The sequence below is a fragment of the Heloderma suspectum genome, chromosome 3, assembly GCF_057233095.1.
Source record: "Heloderma suspectum isolate Gila_16-S chromosome 3, 16-S_ref, whole genome shotgun sequence".
In the NCBI taxonomy this organism is placed as follows: domain Eukaryota; kingdom Metazoa; phylum Chordata; class Lepidosauria; order Squamata; family Helodermatidae; genus Heloderma; species Heloderma suspectum.
The window spans coordinates 42,025,400-42,051,677 of NC_139460.1; the positions used below are offsets into that span (position 1 = coordinate 42,025,400).

At 43.7% G+C, this 26,278-nt stretch overlaps 1 protein-coding gene across 1 annotated transcript; it reads left to right on the forward strand.

Annotated features, from left to right (window-relative positions):
• The first annotated feature begins 336 nt into the window (after positions 1-336).
• RFXAP (regulatory factor X associated protein) lies at positions 337-10,907 on the forward strand. The gene is made up of 3 exons (XM_084843032.1): positions 337-1,024; positions 8,020-8,127; positions 9,310-10,907. The coding sequence occupies exons 1-3, from the start codon at positions 530-532 to the stop codon at positions 9,418-9,420; spliced, it is 714 nt and encodes a 237-aa protein (XP_084699158.1). The 5' UTR covers positions 337-529; the 3' UTR covers positions 9,421-10,907.
• The last annotated feature ends 15,371 nt before the right edge of the window (positions 10,908-26,278 follow it).

Here is a 26,278-nt window from a genome sequence, read left to right on the forward strand (position 1 = left end):
TCATGGAACTCAATGGGACTTACTCCCGAGTAAACATGCACAGAGGCTGGTGCCTCTCATCAACGTTCCCAGGTACCCCGAAACCTCCCAGCCAGCTGGCAACCTGACCTTCGCACCAGCGCGTGCGCTTTTCCATGCTGAGAAACAAACGCGGACAAGGATTCCAGCTAGCGCCCTTATACTCGACTCAATACGGTAGCGCTCGCTATTTTGTGCGCGCGCGCTTTCTTTCTATTGGTTCCTCGTTTTTGAACATGCGCGACGCCGCCTTTGCGCTTGGGCAATCGCTGAGTTTCCGGTGAAAGAGGGGACGCGTGCGCGCGCCGTTGCGCCTGCGTAGTCGCTGCCAAGCTGTCACCGCTCGCGCCGCCGCTCGTTTGCCGTTGCTGTGGCAGCCGGCGCCTCGAGAGGCCTGGCTGCGAGGCTTTCGGTTGTCGGGACGGAGGCTCCGGGGAATACCAGCGGCAGCTCCGCCGCTTTATCCTCCTCCCCTTCCCCATCCCCGCCGCAGTCGCTCACGCTGCTGGTGATGCAGCCCTGCGGCGGGGACGGGGAGGCGGTGGGCGCCATGCTGCAGCCTCAGGTGGTGCAGCCCACGCAGTCGGCCTCGGAGGCGCCCTCCGCTCAGGGCGGCCTCATGCTCTTCTACGAGCTGGGCCCCGCGGGCGAGGCGGAGGGCGACGGCGACGTCGGGGAGAGCGCGGGCAGCCCCGGCGGCGGCCTGGAGGACCTGGACGACGACGACGAGAGCAGCGCCCAGTCCGGCGGCGGCGGCGGGTGCAAGAGCTGCACGTATCAGGGCTGCAGCGAGACCACCACGCAAGTGGCGAAGCAGCGCAAGCCTTGGATGTGCAAGAGGCACCGGAACAAGATGTACAAGGATAAGTACAAGCGCAAGAAGAGCGACCAGGCCCTGGGAGGCGGCGCCGGCGCCGGAGGAGCTGGCGGAGGCGGGCCCGGCTCTGCCTCTGCCGCCTCGCAGTCTGGGGCTGGCGGCGTCCCGGGAGGCAGCGGGCGCGTTGAGGTGAGAGGCGGAAGAGCACCGGGGCCCAGCTCGCCGTTCTCAGGCCGTTTCATTTCACGTGTTGCATTTCTGTACCGGCCAATATCCAAAGTTCCCGGGGAGATTTACAAAGATTAAGGGCGCAAATCTATGCAAGTTTAGACAGAAAAAAAGTACAAGTAGCAGTGCTAGCTGGGGAATGCTGGGAGTTGTAGGACTTCTCTTTCCCTGTTTAAACATTGATAGGATTTCGCCTTGTTGTTGTTCAGTCGTTAAGTCGTGTCCGACTCTTCGTGACCCCATGGACCACAGCACGCCAGGCCTTCCTATCCTGCGCTCTCTCCCGGAGTGTACTCAAGTCCATATTCATTGCATCGGTGGTGCTATCTAGCCATCTCATCCTCTGCAGTCCCCTTCTCCTTTTGCCTTCAGTCTTTCCCAGCATCAGGGTCTTTTCCAGAGAGTTTCCTCTTCGCATTAGGTGGCCAAAATATTTGAGCTTCAGCTTCAATATCTGTCCTTCCAATGAGCAATCAGGGTTGATTTCCTTTAGGATTGACTGATTTGTCCTCCTTGCAGTCCAGGGGACTCGTAAGAGTCTTCTCCAGCACCACAGTTCGAACGCATCAATTCTGCGGCGCTCAGCCTTCCTTATAGTCCAGCTCTCACAGCCATACATTACTACTGGGAAAACCATAGCTTTGATTAGACGGACCTTTGTCGGCAAGGTGATGTCTCTGCTTCTTACTATGCTGTCTAGGTTTGCCATAGCTTTCCTCCCAAGGAGCAAGCGTCTTTTAATTTCATGGCTACAGTCACCGTCTGCGGTGATCTTGGAGCCCAAGAAAATAAAATCTGTCACTGCTTCCATTTCTTCCCCTTCTACATGCCAGGAAGTGATGGGGCCAGATGCCATGATCGTATTTTTTTAAATGTTGAGTTTAAAACCAGCTTTTGCATTCTCCCCTTTCACCCTCAACAAGAGGCTCTTTAGATCCTCTTCGCTTTCTGCCATTAGGGTGGTATCGTCTGCGTATCTGAGGTTGTTGATAATTCTCCCGGCATTCTTAATTCCAACCTGTGATTCATCCAACCCGGCGTTTCTCATGATGTACTCTGCATATAAGTTAAATAAGCAGGGCGACAATATGCAGCCTTGTCGTACTCCTTTCCCAATTTTGAACCAATCGGTTGTTCCATGTCCGGTTCTTACTGTTGCTTCTTGACCCTTGTACAGATTTCTCAGGAGACAGGTAAGGTGGTCTGGTACTCCCATCACTTTAAGAATTTGCCACACTTTGTTGTGATCCGCACAGTCAAAGGCTTTAGCGTAGTCAGTGAAGCAGAAATAGACGTTTTTCTGGAATTCTCTTGCTTTCTCCATGATGCAGCGAATGTTGGCGATTTGATCTCTAGTTCCTCTGCCTCTTCGAAACCCAGCTTGTACTTCCGGTCGTTCTCGGTTCACATACTGCTGAAGCCTATCTTGTAGGATTTTGAGCATCACCTTGCTGGCATGTGAAATGAGCACAATTGTGCGGTAGTTTGAACACTCTTTGGCATTGGAATGTAAACTGACCTTTTCCAGTCTTGTGGCCACTGCTGAGTGTTCCAAATTTGTTAGCATATTGAGTGCAGCACTTTAACAGCATCATCTTTTAGGATTTTAAATAGCTCAGCTGGAAGACTGTCATCTGCGCTAGCTTTGTTGTTAGTAATTCTTCCTAAGGCCCACTTGACTTCACTCTCGAGGATGTCCGGCTCAAGTTCAGTGACTGCACTATCATGGCTATCAGCGACATTCAGATCTTTCCTGTATAGTTCTTCTGTGTATTCTCTCCAGATCTTCTTAATCTCATCTGCTTCTGTTAGGTCCCTGCCTTCTTTGTCCTTTATCATGCCCGTCTTTGCATAAATCGTTCCCTTGAGATCTCCGATTTTCTTGAAAAGATCTGTAGTCTTTCCCATTCTATTGTTTTCCTCGATTTCTTTGCATTGTTCATTTAAGAAGGCCTTCTTGTCTCTCCTTGCTATTCTCTGGAACTCTGCCTTCAGTTGGATATATCTTCCCCTTTCTCCCTTGCTTTTCGCTTCCCTTCTTTCCTCAGCTACGTGTAAAGCCTCATCAGACAGCCACGTGGCTTTCTTGCATTTCTTTTTCTTTGGGATAGATTTCGTTGCTGCCTCCTGAACAGTGTTACGGACCTCCGTCCATAGTTCCTCAGGCACTCTGTCTATCAGGTCTAATCCCTGAAATCTATTTGTCACCTCCACTGTATATTCATAAGGGATATGATTTAGGTCATACCTGAATGGTTTAGTAGTTTTCCCTACGTTCTTGAATTTAAGCCGAAATTTTGCAATAAGAAGCTCATGATCTGAGCCACAGTCAGCTCCAGATCTTGTTTTTACTGACTGTATGGAGCTTCTCCATCTTTGGCTGCAAAGGACATAATCAATCTGATTTCAGTATTGACCATCTGGTGATGTCCATGTGTAGAGTCGCCTCTTGTGCTGTTGGAAAAGAGTGTCTGCTATGATCAGCGTGTTCTCTTGGCAAAACTCTATTAGCCTTTGTCCTGCTTCATTTTGTACACCAAGGCCATGCTTGCCTGTTATCCCAGTGATTTCCTGACTTCCTACTTGAGCATTCCAATCCCCTATGATGAAGAGGACATCTTTTTTTGGTGTTAGTTCTAGAAGGTGTTGTAGGTCTTCATAGAACCGATCAACCTCAGCTTCTTCGGCCTCAGTGGTTGGGGCATAGACTTGAATTACTGTGATGTTGAATGGTTTGCCTTGGATTCGTACTAAGATCATTCTGTCGTTTTTGAGATTGTACCCCACTACTGCTTTTCCCACCCTTTTAGTGACTATGAGTGCTACTCCATTTCTTCTAAGGGATTCTTGCCCACAGTAGTAGATATGATGGTCACCTGAATTAAATGTGCTCATGCCTGTCCATTTTAGTTCGCTGATTCCCACGATGTCGATGTTCAGTCTTGCCATCTCATGTTTGACCACCTCCAGCTTACCTTGATTCATTGATCGTATATTCCAGGTTCCTAAACAGTATTGTTCTTTACAGCATCGGATTTTCTTTTCAACACCAGATGCATCCACAGCTGAGTGTCCTTTCGGCTTTGGCCCAGCCGCTTCACTCTTTCTGGCGCTACTTGGAAATACCCTGTGCTCTTCCCCAGTAGTATATTGGACACCTTCCGACCTGAGGGGCTCATCTTCCAGCATCATATCTTTTAGCCTTGTGATACGTTCCATGGGGTTTTCTTGACAAGAATACTGGAGTGGGTTGCCATTTCCTTCTCCAGTTGACCACATTTTGTCAGAACTCTCCACCATGACCTGTCCGTCTTGGGTGGCCCTGCACAGCATAGCTTATGGCTTCACTGAGTTACGCAAGCCCCTTTGCCACAACAAGGCAGTGATCCATGAAGGGGAGGATTTCACCTTAAAACCCACCAAATTTTAATATGACCTAATGTAAAAACCTTTATACATAAATGGTAGCATAATATAAAGTCATACAAAAATATAAAACCAGTTTTTAAGCTATCAACAATAACAATCGCAAGACCCAGTCTAAACCCTTATGCTGTCAAATACCTGGGAGTAGGGATGTACTTACCTCCAGGTCCAGCAGGGGGTCTGCGGCCAGAGACTCACCCTACCTCAGCGATACGGCACGGTAATGCTGGCTGGCCGTATCGCCAGTGAAGCGGAGCCAGCGGCCGGCTCCACAGAATTGCCGCAGAGCCAGCCCGGATGGGTTCTGTGGGGGGACGGACAGATCGCCTCCCCCCCCCGCCAGAACGGAGCACTCACCTCTGCCTCCCCCCGGAATCTGTGCAGGTCGGCTCCGTTGTAGTGTTGGTCCTGTGGAGCTAGCCGCCAGCTCCGCTTCGCTGGTGACAGTATGCCATTTGCGTCCCTCTTCACGCAGTAGGCTTCACAAATATTTGCGTAGCCTATCGTGGGGAAAAACAGGGACGCAAATGGCATAGCAGGCACCATTTGCGGCCATAAAGCTGGTAGATTAGCCTAAATTTACGGCTGCATTTAGGCTAATCTTCCAGCTTTACAGCTGCAAATGGCGTCCACTATGCCATTTGCGTCCCTATTTTTCCCCATGATAGGCTACGCAAATATTTGTGAAGCCTATTGCGTGAAGAGGGACGCAAATGGCGTAGTGTCACCAGCGAAGCGGAGCTGGCGGCCAGCTCCGCAGGATTAGCACTACAAGGGAGCCGACCTGCACAGATTCCGGGGGGAGGCAGAGGTGAGTGCTCCGTTCCGCCACGGGCCCCACTGGGGCTGGAATCTTGAAATCCAGCCTCATTGGAGTCCATGGCGGAATTCTCCCCCATCCTTACCTGGGAGTAGAGGAAAGTTTTAATCTGATGGTAAACGGAATACAATGTTGGTGTCAGGTAGGTTTCACTGGGAAGGATGTTCTACAAGGGAGGGGACAACCAGCGAGAAGGCCCTCTCCCTTGTTTCCATCCTCCAAACCTCCCTCAGAGGAGGTGCTTGTAGTGTATAGGTAGGTTGATGATTGTAGTGAACTAGTAGGTACATATTGGGGGAGATGCTTGGTCAGGAATTATGGTCCAGAGCTGTGTAAGGCTTTGTAAGTCAAAACAGTGCCTTGAACTGGGCTTAGAAATGTACAGGCAGCCAGCACAAGCAGGCCAGAATTGGTGTAATATGCTCAGACCTCCTGGTCCCAGCTGTCAATCTGGCTGCTGAATTTTGCACAAGCTGCAGCTTCCAAAATGTATTCAAAGGCAGCCCCACATAAAGCGCATTTCAGTAATCTAACATGGAGGTTACCAGAGCATAGACTACTGAACTCAGGTTATCTCTGTCCAAATAGGGATGTAGTCACACACTCTCAGCCCAACCCACCTCACAGGGTGGTTGTTGTGAGGATAAAATGGAGAGGAGGAGGAGAATGTAAGCCGCCTTGGGTTCCTTGCAAGAGGAAAAAAGGTGGGGTATAAATGCAATAAACAAACAAACAAACAAGTTCAAGGTACTCTGTGCCACTGAGGCCACCTGAGCCTCAAGTGACGAATATGGCAGGAACATAAATTTTCATAGTTTTTTAAAAATGGAAAAGTGTAACTTGAGCTGCATATGAAGCTTTCTGTGAGATTTTATTTATGCTGGGTTGGGGCACTGGAAGAGATTCCTCATACTATTTACGGCTTGCTGCTTTATCTTATAAGGTATACTGTCCAGAGCTTACGTATATATCTGTAGGATAGCACGCCCACCCCTGAAAGTTGGCAGGGGGAAATACAGTAGTACGTTTTGTGGTTGTGGAAATACCTTTAGAATGCTACTTTTGTTTGTTTTGGCCTACAACTTCCATGATTCCTCACGGTTGGCTTTGCTAGCTAGAGCTGATGGGAGTTGTGGCGCTTCAGAGGTTTTGGCCTACAAGTTGCCCACCCCTGTTCTAGATGATAGATTGGTGTGCTGCTAGCTGGTAATAGAATAGTGCCAATCCACCGGTGTAGCACCCTGTTAGCTTGCAACAACCATATCAGTTTTTATATCTTAAATTCATTTTACATTTTTGTGGCAATCATATTTGCAACAGTTATAATTCTCTTGACATTGGTTATTTGCTGTGGTAAACACACAAGTTGTGAAGGGGAGACATACAGCTCCAAATACTTGGGACTACATACAGGGAGCTATCCTACAGATTCACAAGGATGCCGCTCATGCTCTGGATCCTTCTTTGCTTTCTCCAATGGCTTCTAGGATTAGGCCAAAAATTGTCCTCCTGACACAGGACCGTTTGAACTCTGATTTCCGCTGCAGTGACAGTAGCTCTTTATTTGAGTGTTTTGCATAAAGAAAACATTGACTCTGATCAGAATGTGAAACTATAGGCTAAGGACAGCAGTTTGGAGGAAGTTGTGTAAATGAAATAGTATTAAGTTGCTGAAATGTTATTGGGGATGGACAAGTATAACTGCAGCTTCTTTGCTACAATAGACATGTGGTTGTGGTTGTTTTTAATAAGATATGTTGTTTTTAGTTTCCCCAAAGCACTTCAGCCTTACAGATTACAACTAGCTTGGAATGGGTATAAAACCAGTTTGTCATGGCTCTCCTGAAAGAAAGTTGGGTATTTTGTGAAGCTGCTCAGAATTCTTTGAGAGATCCCTATTAGTGATTCTGACTTTGTCACAATTCCCAGAGTTTATTATTCAGGAGCTATGCTGGTTGAATTGATTTTTAATTGGTTTAAGAATGTAGCGTAGTCTTGCCCTAAGTTATTGTTGCAAGGCAGTATTATGAACGTACTTGCAGTAAAACAATTACGATTCTGTTTTGTCCTTTAATAGTGGCTTGATAGAGATAGGCAGTATCATATTAGTAGCTGAAATCTAAAATTTAATATTAAATTAGCTGGATTAAGGCTTTATTTACTTTATGTTTAGAACTTCAGTAGGATATTCTAGGGATAAGAGAGATCTGTAATAATGAATCACAAAGGAATTTCATTGTGCTAAACCTTTCAGTAAGAGACAGTGGCTTAAACACAACATACCATTATTGGAAGAAATTGCTGTGGTAGTGGAGCTTAGCTGCCTTTCCCCATTGCACAAGCACAGCAGACCACTTTGTAAACTTAAATTCTGCAAGTGGAATTTTAGTTGGATTCTCCCCCTGCACAGAAGGTGACTTGCTGCTGAAATTCAGGGAGCGTGCACCTTGTTTTGAAGAAAAATTGCTCCCTTTTTGTTGCCAAATTTTAGCAGCAGATTGCCACTTTTTCCCATTGGACTTGTAATAGTGCTAGCACCTGGTTGACATTGGATATTACCCATAGTTTGGAACTTTGTTTCTGCTAGCGCAATATCATTTTTACTAGGACCAGAATGTTAGATACTGCCCAGTGGAGTTACGTTGTAAGGAGGCTTTCCCCCACTTTCTATTAAACAAGAACAATGTATTTTTTTCCTCTTTGTGCTCAGGATTGCACTGAAAGTTCCGTTTCTGTATCAAAACAACGAACAGGGAACACTGGAGATCGGCCAGCAAAGCCTACACTTTTGGAACAAGTGTTAAACCAGAAAAGACTGGTAAGTACTTCAGGCCTTTGAAGGAGAGAGACTCAACGAGGATCCTTTGCTACGTGATGATTTATTATAGAAATAATTTCCTGCTTTGTAAAACAAAACTAAGTAAGATTTTTCATTTGTATACTTTAAACATCTGGAATTAGTGTTGACCTCAGTAATGTCTGTACAAGATTGCTGTGTGGTGCATGTTTTTATTTTACCGTACTTAGTGCTTTAAAAAAAAAAAAGTGCGTGTACGCACACACCTTCTGAAGTTACTTTATGTACCACTTAGAGATGTTTGTTTTTCAAAATATGGTAAGTGGTCCATAAATGTATTAAATAGTAACATAATATGTACTGTTGCAGTACATGTAGGAGGAAAGGGGTTTGGTTATATGCCTTCAGTCAATAAACACAATGCATCTTGTAATGCTGTAGAAGAGATTCAAAGATTCAAATTTCAAACGTTAAGATACGGGTGGGCGGCATACAGCCTGAAGTACTTGTTGGGGAGTTTGTAAAATGTTCAGAGTACCAGTAGTTCTTAACATTTTTAAAGCATCTAACCATCGTGAGATTTCAAAATATATAAGCAAAATTTTAAAAATGGGAAAGTAGGAAATAAGTAAAACAGGAAAACAAAACTAATGGCCTTAACTACTTCACTGGATTTATCACACTGAACTGACTAAGATCTTTGAGGTACTTGGGTCTTTGTTTCTCACAAAATAAAGGATAGGGATGTTTCCATGCAAAATTCTCAAATTTTGCCTTAAGTCTCTGCCTTAAGACTAACGGAAGCCGTGTTATGCTTCATTACACCATAATGCAGAGGGACCTTTTGTAGCCATAATGCACAATCCTGCCTCTCCCTGTCATATAGCAGCTGTACAGCGGTACATCCAACTATGCATATGGTGAGCATATTTTCTTTTAGCATATCTAGCTTACCCTACTTTTCAGTACCCACACGTGGAACTTGAGTCTAGCTCCTGGGAATGCTGAATGCATCCAAAGAAGAGCAGAGAGCCTGACCTTTGGGTGCCTGGCTAGGTGTGTTGCACGTTCAGCTCATCTGTAACATGTTGGGAAGTGGAGTTGTACGTTGTGGTTATGAAAAGCCCTTGTTTGCATGCCCTGTACTCAGTGGATTGGCAAGGTTGCAGCCAGTGCCTACTTTGATGTCTTTTGTCTTTCTAGTCACTTCTGAGAAGTCCTGAAGTTGTACACTTCCTTCAAAAACGACAGCAACTGCTAAGTCAACAAGCTTTGGAGCAAAAACAGCAGCAGTTTTCAGGAGCACCTGTGTGATGGTGGCATATTTTGAAAGACCCTCAGCTTTGTTTCATGTCAGAAATGATGGATGAAAGAAAGACTTGGATAACAAAAACCATTGAACTGTTATAGCAGTTGTAGACTGTGAAATCTGGAGAGATCTATTTGGTTGTTTGTTTTTTGGCAGAAATGGCATTTGGCTTGTATTTATTTGAAATTGTTTTTATTAGCTTTATGAATCCTCCCTCCATTGAAGTCTTCTGTTAAAGTTTTGGAAGGTGCATTGAGCTTTTGGGGGGACAGAGATAAATTAACACAGCCTTCCCCAACCTGATGCCCTCCAGATGTTTTGATTTCAACTCCTATCAGCCCCAGCCAACATGGCCAATGGTCAGTAATCCTGGGAATTTGTAGTCAAAAACATTTGGAGGGTACCAGGTTGGGGAAGACTGAATTAATAGATCAAATAGTAATTGGATTAATTGCTTAAATCTTTTGCTGTGTGAAGTTTTAATATCTTGCATAAAGTTATTATTTGATGACAATCATTGAAGAAAGCAATACTTACTTTCTATGGAAGTTTTAAATAGTAAACTTTGAGCCACTCCAGTAGCCTATATTGCTCAGGGATGTAGGAAGGGAGAGTACTCGGCTTAGTTTTCTGGGGGAAGCTCAGCAAGGTTTGGCCTACTGTTCAAACACTGTAGATTTGTCCCTCTGGCCAATCTAGTTGAGCGGTTTCTATACTGCATTATAAAATAATGTGTCCCAGGTTGGTATTAATTTTGTAAACATGGTTAAATATTTTGTGTGGGTGTTTCAGTATATTACTGGCATGGTTCATTAAGAGGCATCTGTTCGAACATATTTATATTATTTTTATATTTTTAATGACTTATTTGTACTAATAGTTCATACAAGGATATAAAGCATCATTTTTGTAGCTTTGTAATTTTCAAGCTATTTCTGAAACGTTTGGGATTTTTTAACCTTGGAAAATATCATTTCAGTTAACTATTGTACATCAGATTCTTTAAACTTTTCTGAGTTGTGCATATTGGGTTTGGACCCAGACTTATACTCCAAGTATGACTAAGTATGACTTAGTCTGGATCCAACCTATTGTATATAATTGCTGTCTTGTTCTTTCTTACTATTATCATGACTAGCTGTGGATAAGCAGAAATAACCCTTGTTGTATTACTCTACTGCCCTTTATAGGGAAACAATTCTAAGCTGTGCTAAGAGATGCAGATTTAAAATATACATGGTGCTCGTCTGTTCTTTCATATGTAAATTAAATGTTTACAATTTGGGTAACATTTTCCAATTCTTCATGAAGAGAATAGTTAAATACAACTGTTGTTTACAGCAACCTTCTGCTTCCCTGCCTTGTCACATTCACTATATAGTGGGGCACATAACAAGAGTCTATCCTGCTGTGTGATAAAGAGTAAGTGAAGCTTTCCAACATTTTGCTAAGTTGTATCTATTCCTGCTAAAAACTGGGTCTAATTCCCATAAATGTCCCTGCGTGTGTGTCTTAACTGGTCAGAACTGGCAGTTTGTACCCTGCAGTCATGTCATGCAAGATTAGCTGCTCCCTCACTAATAATTAATTTCCTCTACTGAGTGGGATTTGCTGAGCATACACCTCTTGCAGACTCCTACAGTTAGTGAGAGGTGTCAGACTTGTAATGGAAGTTACTTTGGAACTAACAGGCTACTCAAGGAGGCTTCCAAGAAAGGCAACTTTTGTCAAGAAGCTATCTGGGAGCAGATGTGCAGGTGAAAATTAAGAGGCCCGTTTGATCTGGAAATGTGAGAGGTAATCATTAGATAGATTTCGGAGTTTAGTGAGGGTCACTATTCAGATGTAAAAGGTAAAGGTGTCCCCAACCAGTCGTGTCCGACTCTAGGGTGCGGTGCTCATCCCCGTTTCTAAGCCGAAGAGCCAGCGCTGTCCGAAGACGCTTCTGTGGTCATGTGGCCGGCATGACTGAACACCGAGGTGCACGGAATGCCGAGGCGGTACCTATTTATCTACTTGCAATTTCTTGCTTTCGAACTGCTAGGTTGGCAGAAGCTGGGACTGAAGACAGGAGCTCACTCCGTCATGCAGCACTCGGGTCTCGAACTGCTGACCTACCGACCTTCCAGTCTGCAGTTCAGCATCTTAACCACTAAGCCACTGCGGTCCACTATTCAGATGGGGGCAGGATAAAAATGCATCACTTAAAAATGTATTGAACACCCACCTACCTATAGTGATGTGCTTTGCTCCAGAGATGTATATGTGCTACAAGCCTGCATGGCTCATTTGTGTGGATGGTTCTCCATTCATTTCAAAGGTCATTTGTACAAAGGAATTAATGGTCAATTCATTGTGTGCAGGGAACCTCTATGCGGACATTAGAGTGTCTGCCTGTAAGGATGCTGGAAGAGGGCAATGGCTACCATCACTGCTTAAACTACTTGTTAAAGTAGAAACAGATAAACAATTCATGAAGGTCAAAAGAATAACGTAATGAAGGCATTATGGACCGACTTAAGGCCAAACTACATGTTGCATTAAAATAGTTTTTGAAAAGCACACTTAAGCTAATGATTTATTTTTTAAGCAGCTGCATTAGGCCCTGATCTGGAAAATTCTCCAAGGAGGTACTGTTTACTGTATAGAGAAAAGTTGTTCAGATTAGTTCTCACCCGTTTACCAGTATGCTACCATAAGGATGGTTGTCCATTTTAACTAGCATCCATACAGCAACCCCATTATAAGAAATGGTCCCTATAAAGCAAATTTGTAACTAGATCCTTACTCTGTTTCTACTTGTAAAAGCTGTTTAGATCAGGCGTGCAGAACCTCAGGCCTAGTCCAGCCCTCATGGTGTCCCAATCTGGCCTCCTGGGGTTTCCTAGAAGGCTACATGTTCCTTCCCTGACCACCAATTGTTTGGTGGTTTCCTCACTTTTGTAGAGTTTTCCCCCATTCTATAAGGTTGGAAAGCCTCTCTGGGGGAGCAATCCTATGGCTGCTAGACAGCAGCAGAATATGTTGTTTTCCGGAACTGACCTTGAAGCCTGTGCTCCAAGGTCAGTTCCCGGAAAACTGACCTCCCCCCACTTCTGTGCTTGCCTTGGAGGCAGCACAGAACAGCCCTGTCCTCCACACCTGCAAGAGCGCAGAAAGGGGCGTGGCTGGGGGTGTTCTGGGGTGGGGAAATTGTAGCTACCTGTACAACACATCCAATGCGTCATACAGCAGCCTCCTTCCCCGCTCTGTGCCCCTCTGCAATCAGCTGTCTAGCAGAAAAAGCAGGGCAGGAGAAGTGCAGAGGGAACAATCTCCTCCGTGCTTCTCCTGCCCTGCTTTGGATAGGCGGTCGCCTATCTAGATAGGATTGTACCATAAGGCTTCATTATTGTCAGTAAAATCTTTAAGCTAAAATGTGCTGGTATCTTGGCTTCATGCCTTTTGCCCCTGCCCACCACTGGAATGTGGTCCCTGGGAACTTCTCCTACATGGAATTCAGCCCTCGGTCTCAAAGAGGTTCTGTAATCCTGGTTTAGATAATGGTATTGAAATTTATTATCCAGCTGAATAACAACTTATTTCCAATTCATTAGAAAAAGTCAAGTGTTGATCAGATTTAAAATGGATTGTGTTTGATCGAGCAAGAAACCTGTTTATTCCAGTTGTGTGCATTTGAAAATTAGTTTTACATTTTTATACAATTTTGTGAAGAGGTCCTTGCAGGACAGGCTTCCATTACAATGTGGCAAAGCCATTATAAATGCTTCCTACAACTAAAATTGAAATTTTATACTACTGCAAACAAAAAAGGAATATTAAACCAAAAATGATTTTTTATGTAAGATTTCTGAGGGAAGAAGCACTAAATATTTCACATTCTCTGTATGTGTGTCAGTCAGATAACACAATCTTTTTTTTACTCAAACTAATCCAGTTGCCTTATGATGACAGCAAAAGTTGTCACAAATAACTAACCTATTACTTTCCTTACATAAATGTCATAAACTGTCTGCTGTATTGTCCTAGAGCAATTTTTTCACATACAGCAGTCAAGCAACATTTGCAGACATCACTGTTAGTGGCTTCAGGTATGAAAGAAGCTGAAATAAGCTTGGTCCTACTAAGTAACAGTCCTCTGATCAACAGTGACAAGGCATAAGCAGCTTGTCACTATAGTTCTTGGTCTTCTCTTTAAACACATTTTTCTATAGCAGCATTTGAGTTTAGTTGTTTGGAGCTGCTCGCTCCTGCTCTAATGCTGTAGTTCACCCATATATGTGCTATGTTACTGCTTCTCCAATAGAATAAATACCTGTCTGGATATCTGCCAAGTCTAGAAATGAAAACTAAAGCAAAACTAATATACTTATTTATGGAATAACTTTATTAGCAGGAAACACATTATCACTGTTACAACAGGGTATGGGTAATTCTAGCCAAATACATTTGTTTGCTTATGGCAGCATGTCAAATTTATTAACTAGTTAGACATTAGACACCAAGCTACAGCTAACACAAACATCTTTGTTACTCAGTCTAGTTGCTTTATGGTAACAGCAAGAGTTGGTGGCATACTGCAGACTTTCAGTGCCTGCTGCAGATTTTAAGAGTGGCTTCAAATTCTTGGATTAAAAAATAACGTTTGACAATCTCCTGAGGCAAAGATACTAGTGACACTATATACAGTCATCTGCAACATGTTGTCAACACCTGAACAAAACATTTCCTGTAGCAGCTTTGCTCACTGTTATAGCGAGGAAAAAAGATGTAGTAAGAAGCGTATTAAGAAAGCAAATTTTATATACCATTGTTTTTTAATTGCTGTCTATTTCCTGTTCAACTTGGCTATGACAAGAACCATACAAAGCCACATGCATAGATGTAGATAAGTTTTCATATGGGGTGTTAGTATGCTTTAGCGTTCACCCCAAAAGAGATTTAATCTCAATATTACATAAGTCATATGCACTCAGACTCAACGCTACCAAGTATACTAGAGAACATCTACACATCCCTTACAAAGTATTTATTACAATTCATTATTCATAGCCAGAATGAAGATAATCTTTCTGGTGATATGTTACCTTAAATTGTTTACTTATCAGCAAAGTATATTGAGGCTGTGTGAATGAAGTTCTGCTACAATGGAAATATTTGCTACTGATAGCCAGCCACTATAAACTTATTTGATGATGCAAAGGGAAGATGTTTTAACATCTATGGAATTTAGATTATTTACATCTTTAATCTCATTCAAGGAACAGAATCAGCAAGGTGGACAAGAAAAATTATGCACATTAAAAATATTCATAAATAATGGTCTAGATTCATACTGGTATTAATAGAAGCACCACCAGAACCACAAGACAGATTAACAATGATTCACACAGTAATGTTTGAAGGAGTAATGGTCTATTTACATTTGGCTTGGTTTAAGTACAAACCACAGTTGCAGTTCTTGCATCATTAGGGCCATTAAATATTGGCTACTATTGTCAGTGATGCCAGCCTCTATTTCAGAGTTACTACAGGAAAGAGCACGCATGACTGGCCAGAGGCCTACCTACTGCAGGAATGGCTATGCAAGAATGACCTTTCCCTTGACTCCCATGCTTAGGGACAAGAACTACAGCAGTGTCTATTTTTCTGTAGGAACAAGAGAATGACCCAGTTCGTACAATTAAACAACCCATGGTTTGTTAGCGGCGGGTTGCTTAGGAGCAAACAAGTGTACTCTCTCCCAACTGCTCACCCACTTCTGCTTTGCTAAACAACCCAGAATCGTTCCTGGGTTGTGCTCTGTGACGTCTGAATCCGGAACTGTGGGCTGTTAACAACTACAGTTGTTTCTCCCTCGACAACGCAGGTCCGGGTTCGGACATCACAGAGCAGAACCCAGGACTGGGGTGTTCCTCGGTTATTTAGTGAAGCAGAAGTGCGTGAGTGGTCAGGAGCCAGCATGCCTCATTGTATGTGATCCAAAACAACCCATGGTTAATAAACCATGAGTTGTTTGATTCTGCAAACTGGGTCAATGATTGAAGAAAGAGGACCTGCAACATGCTTTTGGCACAACCCATTGTTTGGAAGAACAATGTTCTTTTTCTTATTTTAGACCATTTAGTCAAGGCTTTCAATATATTTTCCCTTTAAAGTATCACGTGTAAAACCTGTTTCAGGCTGCAATCTTATGTCCACTTACCTGGGAAAAAGCACCATTTAATTTAATGGGACTTACTTCTGATCAGCCCCTTCATGGATCACTGCCTTGTTGAGGCAAAGGGGCTTGCATAACTCAGTGAAGCCATAAGCTATGCCGTGCTGGACCACCCAAGAAAGACAGGTCATGGAGGAGAGTTCTGACAAAATGTGGTTCACTGGAGGAGGAAATGGCAACCCACTCCAGGATTCTTGCTAAGAAAACCCCATGGAACGTATCACAAGGCTAAAAGATATGACGCCGGAAGATGAGCCCCTCAGGTCGGAAGGTGTCCAATATACTACTGGGGAAGAGCAGAGGGTATTTCCAAGTAGTGTCAGAAAGAGTTAAGCTGCTGGGCCAAAGCAGAAAGGATATTCAGCTGTGGATGTGTCTGGTGGTGAAAAGAAAGTCCGATGCTGTAAAGAACAATATTGTTTAGGAACCTGGAATGTCAGATCAGTGAATCAAGGTAAGCTGGGGGTGGTCAAACATGAGATGGCAAGACTGAACATCGACATCTTGGGAATCAGCGAACTAAAATGGACAAGCATGGGCGAATTTAATTCAGGTGACCATCATATCTACTACTGTGGGCAAGAATCCCTTAGAAGAAATGGAGTAGCACTCATAGTCAACAAAAGGGTGGGAAAAGCAGTTGTGGGGTACAATCTCAAAAACGACGGAATGATCTCAGTACGAATCCAAGGCAAACCATTCAACATCACAGTAATTCAAGTCTATGCCCCAACCACTGAGGCCGAAGAAGCTGAGGTTGATCGGTTCTATGAAGACCTACAACACCTTCTAGAAGTAACACCAAAAAAAGATGTCCTCTTCATCATAGGGAATTGGAATGCTAAAGGAGGAACTCAAGAAATCACCGGGATAACAGGCAGGCATGGCCTTGGTGTACAAAATGAAGCAGGACAAAGGCTAATAGAGTTTTGCCAAGAGAACACGCTGATCATAGCAAACTTTTCCAACAGCACAAGAGGCGACTCTACACATGGACATCACCAGGTGGTCAATACTGAAATCAGATTGATTATGTCCTTTGCAGCCAAAGATGGAGAAGCTCCATACAGTCAGTAAAAACAAGACCTGGAGCTGACTGTGGCTCAGATCATGAGCTTCTTATTGCAAAATTTCGGCTTAAATTGAATAACATAGGGAAAACCACTAAACCATTCAGGTATGACCTAAATCATATCCCTTATGAATATACAGTGGAGGTGCGGAATAGATTTAAGGGATTAGACCTGATAGACAGAGTGCCTGAGGAACTATGGACGGAGGTCCGTAACATTGTTCAGGAGGCAGCAACTCAATCCATCCCAAAGAAAAAGAAATGCAAGAAAGCAAAGTGGCTGTCTGATGAGGCTTTACAAGTAGCTGAAGAAAGAAGGGAAGTGAAAAGCAAGGGAGAAAGGGGAAGATATATCCAACTGAATGCAGAGTTCCAGAGAATAGCAAGGAGAGACAAGAAGGCCTTCTTAAATGAACAATGCAAAGAAATCGAGGAAAACAATAGAATGGGAAAGACTAGAGATCTTTTTAAGAAAATCGGAGATCTCAAGGGAACGTTTTGTGCAAAGACGGGCATGATAAAGGACAAAGAAGGCAGGGACCTAACAGAAGCAGATGAGATTAAGAAGAGGTGGCAAGAATACACAGAAGAACTATACAGGAAAGATCTGAATGTCCCTGATAGCCTTGACAATGCGGTCACTGAACTTGAGCCGGACATCCTAGAGAGTGAAATCAAGTGGGACTTAGGAAGAATTATTAACAACAAAGCTAGCGGAAATGACAGTCTTCCAGCTGAGCTATTTAAAATCCTAAAAGATGATGCTGTTAAAGTGCTGCACTCAATATGCCAACAAATTTGGAACACTCAACAGTGGCCACAAGACTGGAAAAGGTCAGTTTACATTCCAATTCCAAAGAAGGGCAATGCCAAAGTGTGTTCAAACTACCATACAATTGCACTCATTTCACATGCCAGCAAGGTGATGCTCAAAATCCTACAAGATAGGCTTCAGCAGTATGTGAACCGAGAACTACCGGAAGTACAAGCTGGATTTCAAAGAGGCAAAGGGACTAGAGATCAAATCGCCAACATTCGCTGGATCATGGAGAAAGCAAGAGAATTCCAGAAAAATGTCTATTTCTGCTTCATTGACTACGCTAAAGCCTTTGATTGTGTGGATCACAACAAACTGTGGCAAATTCTTAAAGAGATGGGAGTACCAGACCACCTTACCTGTCTCCTGAGAAACCTGTATGAGGGACAAGCAACAGTAAGAACCGGACATGGAACAACTCATTGATTCAAAATTGGGAAAGGAGTATGACAAGGCTGTATATTGTCATCCTGCTTATTTAATTTATATGCAGAGTACATCATGAGAAACGCCGGGTTGGATGAATCACAGGTCGGAATTAAGATTGCCAGGAGAATTATCAACAACCTCAGATACGCAGACGATACCACCCTAATGGCAGAAAGCGAAGAGGATCTAAACAGCCTCTTGTTGAGGGTGAAAGGGGAGAGTGCAAAAGCTGGTTTGAAACTCAACATTAAAAAAACGAAGATCATGGCATCTGGCCCCATCACGTCCTGGCATATGGAAGGGGAAGAAATGGAAGCAGTGACAGATTTTATTTTCTTGGGCTCCAAGATCACCGCAGACGGTGACTGTAGCCATGAAATTAAAAGATGCTTGCTCCTTGGGAGGAAAGCTATGGCCAACCTAGACAGCATAGTAAGAAGCAGAGACATCACCTTGCCGACAAAGGTCCATCTAATCAAAGCTATGGTTTTCCCAGTAGCAACGTATGGCTGTGAGAGCTGGACTATAAGGCAGGCTGAGCACCAAAGAATTGATGCTTTGGAACTGTGGTGCTGGAGAAGACTCTTACGAGTCCCCTGGACTGCAAGGAGGTCAAATCAGTCAATCCTAAAGGAAAATCAACCCTGACTGCTCATTGGAAGGACAGATACTGAAGCTCAAATATTTTGACCCCCTAATGTGAAGAGAAAACTCCCTGGAAAAGACCCTGATGCTGGGAAAGATTGAAGGCAAAAGGAGAAGGGGACAGCAGAGGATGAGGTGGCTAGATAGCATCACTGATGCAATGAATATGGACTTGAGCACACTCCAGGAGAGAGTGGAGGACAGGAAGGCCTGGCGTGCTATGGTCCATGGGGTCACAAAGAGTCGGACACAACTGAACGACTGAACAACAACACTTTTGAGTAGATATGTATACAATTGCACCATCATTGTTAGAGTAGGGCTCTGTCATAGAAATACTCTTCCTTTTACTCTTCCGTTAACAAAATTCCAGTCAAGGCTACTGTAATGTGACTGAGGGAAAGTGCTTGAAAAATAGAGGCTAATTCCAGCCTTGCTCAACCATAGTACCAGAAGACTGTAAAAGCCATGCTGGATCAGACCAAGGTTCCACCCCATCCAGCATTCTGTGCACACAATGGCCAAACGTTTTATCAAATGTTAAAACAAACATTCCCCGTCCATGGGAAACCCACAAGCAGGACATGAGGGCAACAGCACCCTCCCAATCATGTTCTCCAGCAACTGTTGTATAGTCATACTGCTGGAGGTAGCATACCGCCATGAGGACTAGTAGCCATTGATAGCCTTATCCTCCAGGAATTTGTCTGATCCCCCTTAAAGCCATCCAAATTGGTGGCCAGCATCACTACATTTTATGGTAGCAAATTCCAGAGCTTAACTATGTGCAGTGTGAAGTACTTCCTTTTATCTGTCCTGAATTGCTCACCAATCAGCTTCATGGGATGACCCCAGGTTCTAATATGATATTGGCAGTTTTATTTTCAATTCCTTTCCTAATTCTGTCTAACATGGACTTGCTCTTTTCACAGCTGCTGCACACTGGGTGGATGTTTTCATTGAGCTATTCACAACCCCAGAGTCTCTTGTCTGTCAGCGCTAGCTCAGATCCCATCAACATATCTATGAAATCGGGATTTTTCACCACAATATGCATCGCATGCAAACATACACTTGCTTACATTGAACCACATTTGCTATTTTGTTGCCCATTCTCCCAGTTTGGAGAGATGCTTTTGAAGCAATCCCTTTTTGTTTTAATCACCCTAAATAATTTGGTGTCATCAGCAAACTTGGCTACCTTACTGCTCACTCCTAATTCCAGATAATTTATGAACAAGTTGAAAAGCACTGGTCCCAATACAAATCCTTGTGGGAGCACACTGTCTACATCCCTCCACCATTTACATTTTATTCCTACTCCCTGCTTTCTGTTCTTTAACTAGTTACTGATCCATATGAGGACCTTTCTTCTTATTCCATGACAGCTAAGTTTGCTGAGGGGGTTTTGTTAAGGGATTTGTCAAAAGCATTTTGGAAGTCCAAGTAAATAATGTCTACAGGATCACCCATCTACATGTTTATTGACATTCTCAAAGAACTCTAAAAGATTAGTGAGAAAGGACTTACCTTTCCAGAAGGCATGTTGATTCTTTTTCAGCACGGCTTGTTCTTCTACATACTTACTCATTTATCTTTAATAATGCTTTCTACCAATTTGCCCGGAACAGATTAACCAGCCTGTAATCTCTTGGATTCCCCACCTCAGCCCTCAGCCAGCCCTGCCACCATGACTCTGCTCAAAGGCCCATCTAGTGGAAAAACTGAGATGAAGGATGGAGAAGTGTCCATTCTGAGATCTGAGGTTTCCGTCTAACAAGCGACAACATATGGTTGTGCCTGAAGTCTAGATTCACCCCATTGTTAAGACTGTAATCTGATGCATACTTACCTGACAGTAAACTCCACTGAATTCAGAGGGACTTACTTTTCAGCATCCAGGCACAGGATTGGGCTGTAAGACCCACTTAAACCAAAGGAAATCTCCTATATAATTTGTGGGTGGCAGTCCAATATAGTTTTTTTTAAGGCTGCAATCCTATGACCCTGGTAGGGCTCTCCAGAGGTCTTAAGATGTTTCAGAACTCCCTCTCCAAGGCAGAGAGGGAGTCTAAGCTCAGGAGGGAGCTCCAACCTCGCAAACCCCCTTCCAGCTGCTGCAGAAACATCCGTGGCCCTTGTGTCTCTGACATTAGAGCTCCTATGTCAGGACTGGCAAAAAGGGGCTGCTCCGTAGGTGACTTGAGGGAAGACTTGGATCCACAGCCTTCCCATTCTCCCTGACATGTCTCTGGAATTGGAGGGAAATTCTAGAGACATGTCTCCAGGGCTGGTGTACACAATTTACCTTTCATTGCAACCAATGGGAAGGAAAGCGTAACAATAAAGAAAAACACTGAACCGGGAGGGTCGCAGACTGCTCCTCCCTCCCTCTTGGCGTGAGCCCAGCAGGGCTTTGAATAAGGCGGTTTTACTGTCTTCAGGTCTCCAATCCTCCCCTACCCCTGCTCCCCATAGGACTGCTTTGTTAATGTCTCTATTTGTGACTTTTTTAAAAACTCAAAGACACTCTGAAATAGACTGTCCCTATGGCAAGGATGGAGAACGTGGCTCTCCAAATGTTGGACTGGAACCCCCATCATCCCTCACAACTGGCTACGCTGGCTAGAGCTGATGGGAGTTGCAGTCCAGCAACATCTGGAGGGCTGCACATGCGCCACTCCTGACCTATGGGCTCGATGGGATAAAAGGAAGTACTATTCCATACTCAGTGAACTTAGGGAATTTACTACCACAATATGTGGGTATGGCCATGAGCACAGATGGATATTTTTAAAGGGTTGGACAAATTCATGAAAGATAGGACTACCAAGAACTATTTAGCCATGAAATGGAATGTCCATGTTCAAAAGCAGCATGTCTCCAAATACCAGATAGTGGGGAGCGATCAAACAGGGCAAAACGATGCCTTCATGGACTTCTTCTGGCCGCTGGTGGAAAAAGGATGTTCGACTACACAGATCTTTGGCCTGATCCAGCAGGGCTCTTATGTTCTTACACAAGTTGTTGAAAAATGTGTCTTTGATGATGGCACATTAAAGTTCTGTTCATGAAAGCTGGCATGTGTTACCTGTTCCGGACAATTAATCAGGTCTAATTACCACTTGATTAAAAATCAACAGTGGATTTTTACTAGCTCATGGAAGGTACTGGAGTCACACTTGGAGAGGGTAGGGAATTCTGCTTCCACCAACCCAGTTGCATGTGACTACTGGAACGAACCCAGTGGTTGCATGTAGCAGGGGTAGTATTGAATGGCATCATTCTACAAAGCCACGTAGCACTAGCAGAGGTCCACCAAATCTTTCCATTGCGCAAGTGGTTGCGCATTACGCTTGCCCAAACAGCTGCACAACCGTGCTTGCGTGAACACAATTTTAGATGGATTCTCCTCTCGCACATAGTTTGGAACTTAGCTTTCACTAGCACAACGCCATTTGTGCTAGATGAATTACATAGTTGGATATTGCCCTAGGTCTACTACTCTTTTAGACGCCTTTCTTTCTGGTGGTGACCAAAGACACAACAGTTCATAGAATCATAGAATAGTAGGGTTGGAAGGGGCCTATAAGACCATAGAGTCCAACCCCCTGCTCAATGCAAGTCAAAGCATCCCTAACAGATGGCTGTCCAGCCTCCTCTTGAATGCCTCCAGTGGGGGAGAGCCCACTACCTCCCTAGGTCATTGGTTCCATTGTCCTATTGCTCTAACAGTCAGAAAGTTTCTCCTGATGGTCAGCTGGAATCTGGCTTCCTGTAACTTGAGCCCATTATTCCGTGTCCTGTACTCTGGGATGATCGAGAAGAGATCCTGGCCGTCCTCTCTGTGACAACCTTTCAAGTACTTGAAGAGCGCTATCATATCTCCCCTCAGCCTTCTCTCCTCAGGACTAAACATGCCCAGTTCTTTCACTCTCTCCTCATAATGCTTTGTTCCCAGTTCCCTGATCATCTTCGCTGCCCCCGTGAACCCTCTCCAGTTTGTCTGCATCCTTCTTAAAGTGTGGCGGCCAGAACTGGACACAGTACTCCAGATGAGGCCTATCCAGTGCCGAGTAGAGAGGAACTAGTACTTCACATGATTTGGAAGCTATACTTCTATTAATGTGGCCCAAAATAGCATTTGCCTTTTTTGCAGCGACATCACATTGCTGGCTCATATTCAGCTTGTGATCTACAATTCCAAGATCCTTCTCGCTTGTAGTATTGTTGAGCCAAGTATCGCCCATCTTGTAACTGTGCATTTGGTTTCTTTTTCCTAGGTGCAGAACTTGGCATTTATCCCGATCAAATTTCATTGTTGTTTTCCGCACAGCGCTCCAGCCTATCAAGATCACTTTGAATTGTGTGTCTGTCTTACAGGGTATTAGCTATCCCACCCAATTTTGTGTCATCTGCAAATGTGATAAGCAATCCCCGCACCTCCTCATCCAAGTCATTAATAAAAATGTTGAAGAGCACTGGGCCCCAAGACTGAGCCCTGCAGTACCCCACTTGTTACCTCTCCCCAGTTTGAGAAGATCCCATTGATAAGCACTCTTTGAGTCCGATTCTGTAGCCAGCTGTGGTTCCACCTGATCCGTTGGTTCATCTAGCCCATTTTGAACTAGTTTGGTCATCAGGATATCATGGGGCACTTTGTCAAAAGCTGTGCTGAAGTTGAGGTATATGATGTCCACAGCATTCCCACAGTCCACAAAGACTGATCTCATCAAAAAATGAAATCAGATTCATCTGGCAGGATTTGTTCTTGACAAATCCATGTTGGCTTCGAGTAATCACTGCATGGTTTTCAAGGTGCTTACAGATGGATTGCTTTATAATTTGCTCCAGAATTCTCCCAGGGACTGATGTCAGACTGACTGGTCTGTAGTTCCCAGGTTCCTCCTTTTTGAAGATAGGAACAACATCAGCCCTCCTCCAATCGTCTGGCACTTCACCCCATCCTCCATGATTGCTCAAAGATAATAGACAGTGGTTCTGAGAGCTCTTCTGCCAGTTCCTTTATTACTCTAGGATGCAGTTCCTCTGGCCCTGGAGATTTGAACTCATTCAAAGTAATTGGATGTTCCTTGACCATATGCCTATCGATCTCAAGCTGCAATCCTGCCCCTTCAGCCACATTGGCTTTTTCTGTTGTCATCTGCCTGTTTTTCTTTGGGGGATTGTTTGTAATTGTGCCTTTAGAATTTCCTTTTTTAAAAACTCCTACCCATCTTGGACTCCTTTCCTCATTAGAGTTGCTTACCATGGGACCTTACTTATCATTGTTCTGAGTTTATTAATACTGGCTTTCCTAAAATCCAGGGTATGCGTTTGGCTACACTCGGCTTTTGCTTCCTTTAGAGCCAAGAACTCAAGTATAACATGGTCACTTTCCCCCAGAGTTCCTGTAACTGCTACTTTATCCACTGAATCATCTCTGTTGGTTAGGATCAAGTCAAGGATAGCTGATCCTCTAGCTCCATCCTCTACTTTCTGTAGGAGGAAGTTATCAGCAACACAAGTCAGGAATTTCTTGGAGGGGCCATGTTTTGCAGAATTTGTCTCCCAACAAAATATCGGGGAAACTGAAGTCCCCCATTACTACTACATCATGTTTCCTTGAAACACTGGCAACTTGGTTTTCAAAAGTTTCATCCTCGTCTTCTCCTTGATTGGGTGGCTGGTGGTAGACTCCGACCACCATTTTTAACATATAGTACAACTCCACCTCCCTTTCTGTTCCTCCTGTTCTTTTTGAACAAGTTATATCATTCAATTGCTGTCCCACCAAGTCTGAGTTACACCTATCAAGTCATAATTTCCCTCCTGTATTAAGGGTTCAAGTTTGTTCTGCTTGTTTCCCATAGTCTGGGCATTAGTATATAGACACTGAAGACCATGTACTTTATAGTCTGGCTTTCTTCCTACATGTGTCTGAAGACTATGACTGGGCGCTCTTAGAGCTGTTCTCTCTGTTGTGGTTCATGAGCCTTTGTCCATTGTTACCCCCAGCTTTACATCTCCCTCCCGTGTAGGATTCAGTTTAAAGCCCTCCTGATGAAGTTCTTCATGTTGTGGCCAAACACAGTGTTCTCCGAAGCCCAATGTCAGTCAAGGCTAAAATGTGTGGTCTCCAACATGTGTGAAGTGTGTGGCCTCAAACCTGTATGAAGGTCGCACCTTCTGACCAGTCGACCCTTTTGCCCCTAATCCCAAATGTATGTGGCTAGTTGTGGTTACTGACAGGCGAAGGAAAAAGACTCTTTTTACATACCCAAAGGCACTCTCCTTTATCACTAATCCTTTTGTCCCAAGGCTAAGTGTTAGCACGGGTTCAAACTGTGCTGTCAACACTGCCTTAGCCACAGCTGTCTCTTTTTTCAAGCCTCTATTTTTCTCAAGACTAATAATACAATGTTTAAGTTCTACCATCGCACGATCCCACAAACAAGCTACTTCATGCTGTCTGACAGCTCTCTGAAATATCAATAACAACATCCATCTGGATCATTCATGAATGACAGGTTTAATTCTCTCCCTGCCTCAGCAAAGCTAGTTTACGGAGTCATGACAGGCAACTAATGGAAATATACCTGAGAATAAATGACCTATAAGGATCCTTTAGAATCACCAGGAAGATTCAATTAACATCAATAAAATACTGGTAGCAACTGATCCACCTTCTTCCTGTGGGTATTAGTCTACAAGCATATTCCTTAATAGGAAAATAGCAGTCCCAAACACTATGGTACATGATTTATTTAATTTTTAATGACACAGGCAGACTCATAACTCCCAAATGATACAGAAAGATGGTCCACAAAGGCTTGAATCTGCTTTGAGTTGTAGACACACATAGAAATTGTGTCTTCTTTTCCTTAAACTGGCCATCAATAAATAGCTTTTCTAGTAAACAGCTTTTAAATCTTTCAGGCAGGCTATCTCAAAGGATGGCATATTTACGAGCACATTTAAAAGCTTTAAATTTAATACCAGTTGATAGCTACACCAAAACGTCTGGCCACAAAAATGTTCAATTGAAGTGGGCCATTTTTATGAGGACCCTGAATTGAATATTGAAGGCAATTGTCTGTTTCATGAATTTTTCAACTGCACTTTGACAGCATTGTTTATCTCTGTGTGCTGCGTCTAGTTATTTCTTCTCCTGGTGGCTGAATAGAACTCTTGACTTACAAGCTACAGATTTTTAATAGATTTTAAATTGGATTTTTAATCCAGTATTAGAAACATCAGAAACTAAGGAAGTTGGCAGTTCACTGAAATTTCAGAGACTGTGCTCATTATTGTCACTGTCAACATGGCTTTTGGAAGGTACAAAAAGAGCATAACGCAGTGGGTATGTGAAGATTTCAGAAAATATTTCCTTTACTAATTAAACTGAAATAGGTAACCTAGACACTGTGCGATGATTGAAAGGGATTGAAAGAACCACCTGTGGGCATCTCTACATCAGCCTAAAATCCTGCATTTGAAACAGGGCTTTCTGCTTCCGTTTTAAATGCAGGATCACAACTGACTCCCTTTACAAACGCTTCCTTTCTCCCCTCCCCTTCTCCCTTTCTTCTCCCCGTATCTGAGTCTTCCATTATCTTTCATTGATCTTGCTCCTCTTCTTGCTGCTTTTAACTCTTTTCATAGAGGAAACTGAAGTGG

Bases quoted from the DNA above. Each gene is read 5' to 3' on its own strand.
- RFXAP (XM_084843032.1), top strand. From the start codon at position 530: ATGCAGCCCTGCGGCGGGGACGGGGAGGCGGTGGGCGCCATGCTGCAG. The intron at 1,025-8,019 runs GTGAGAGGCGGA...CTTTGTGCTCAG, and splicing joins GAGGCAGCGGGCGCGTTGAG to GATTGCACTGAAAGTTCCGT. The intron at 8,128-9,309 runs GTAAGTACTTCA...TTGTCTTTCTAG, and splicing joins TGTTAAACCAGAAAAGACTG to TCACTTCTGAGAAGTCCTGA.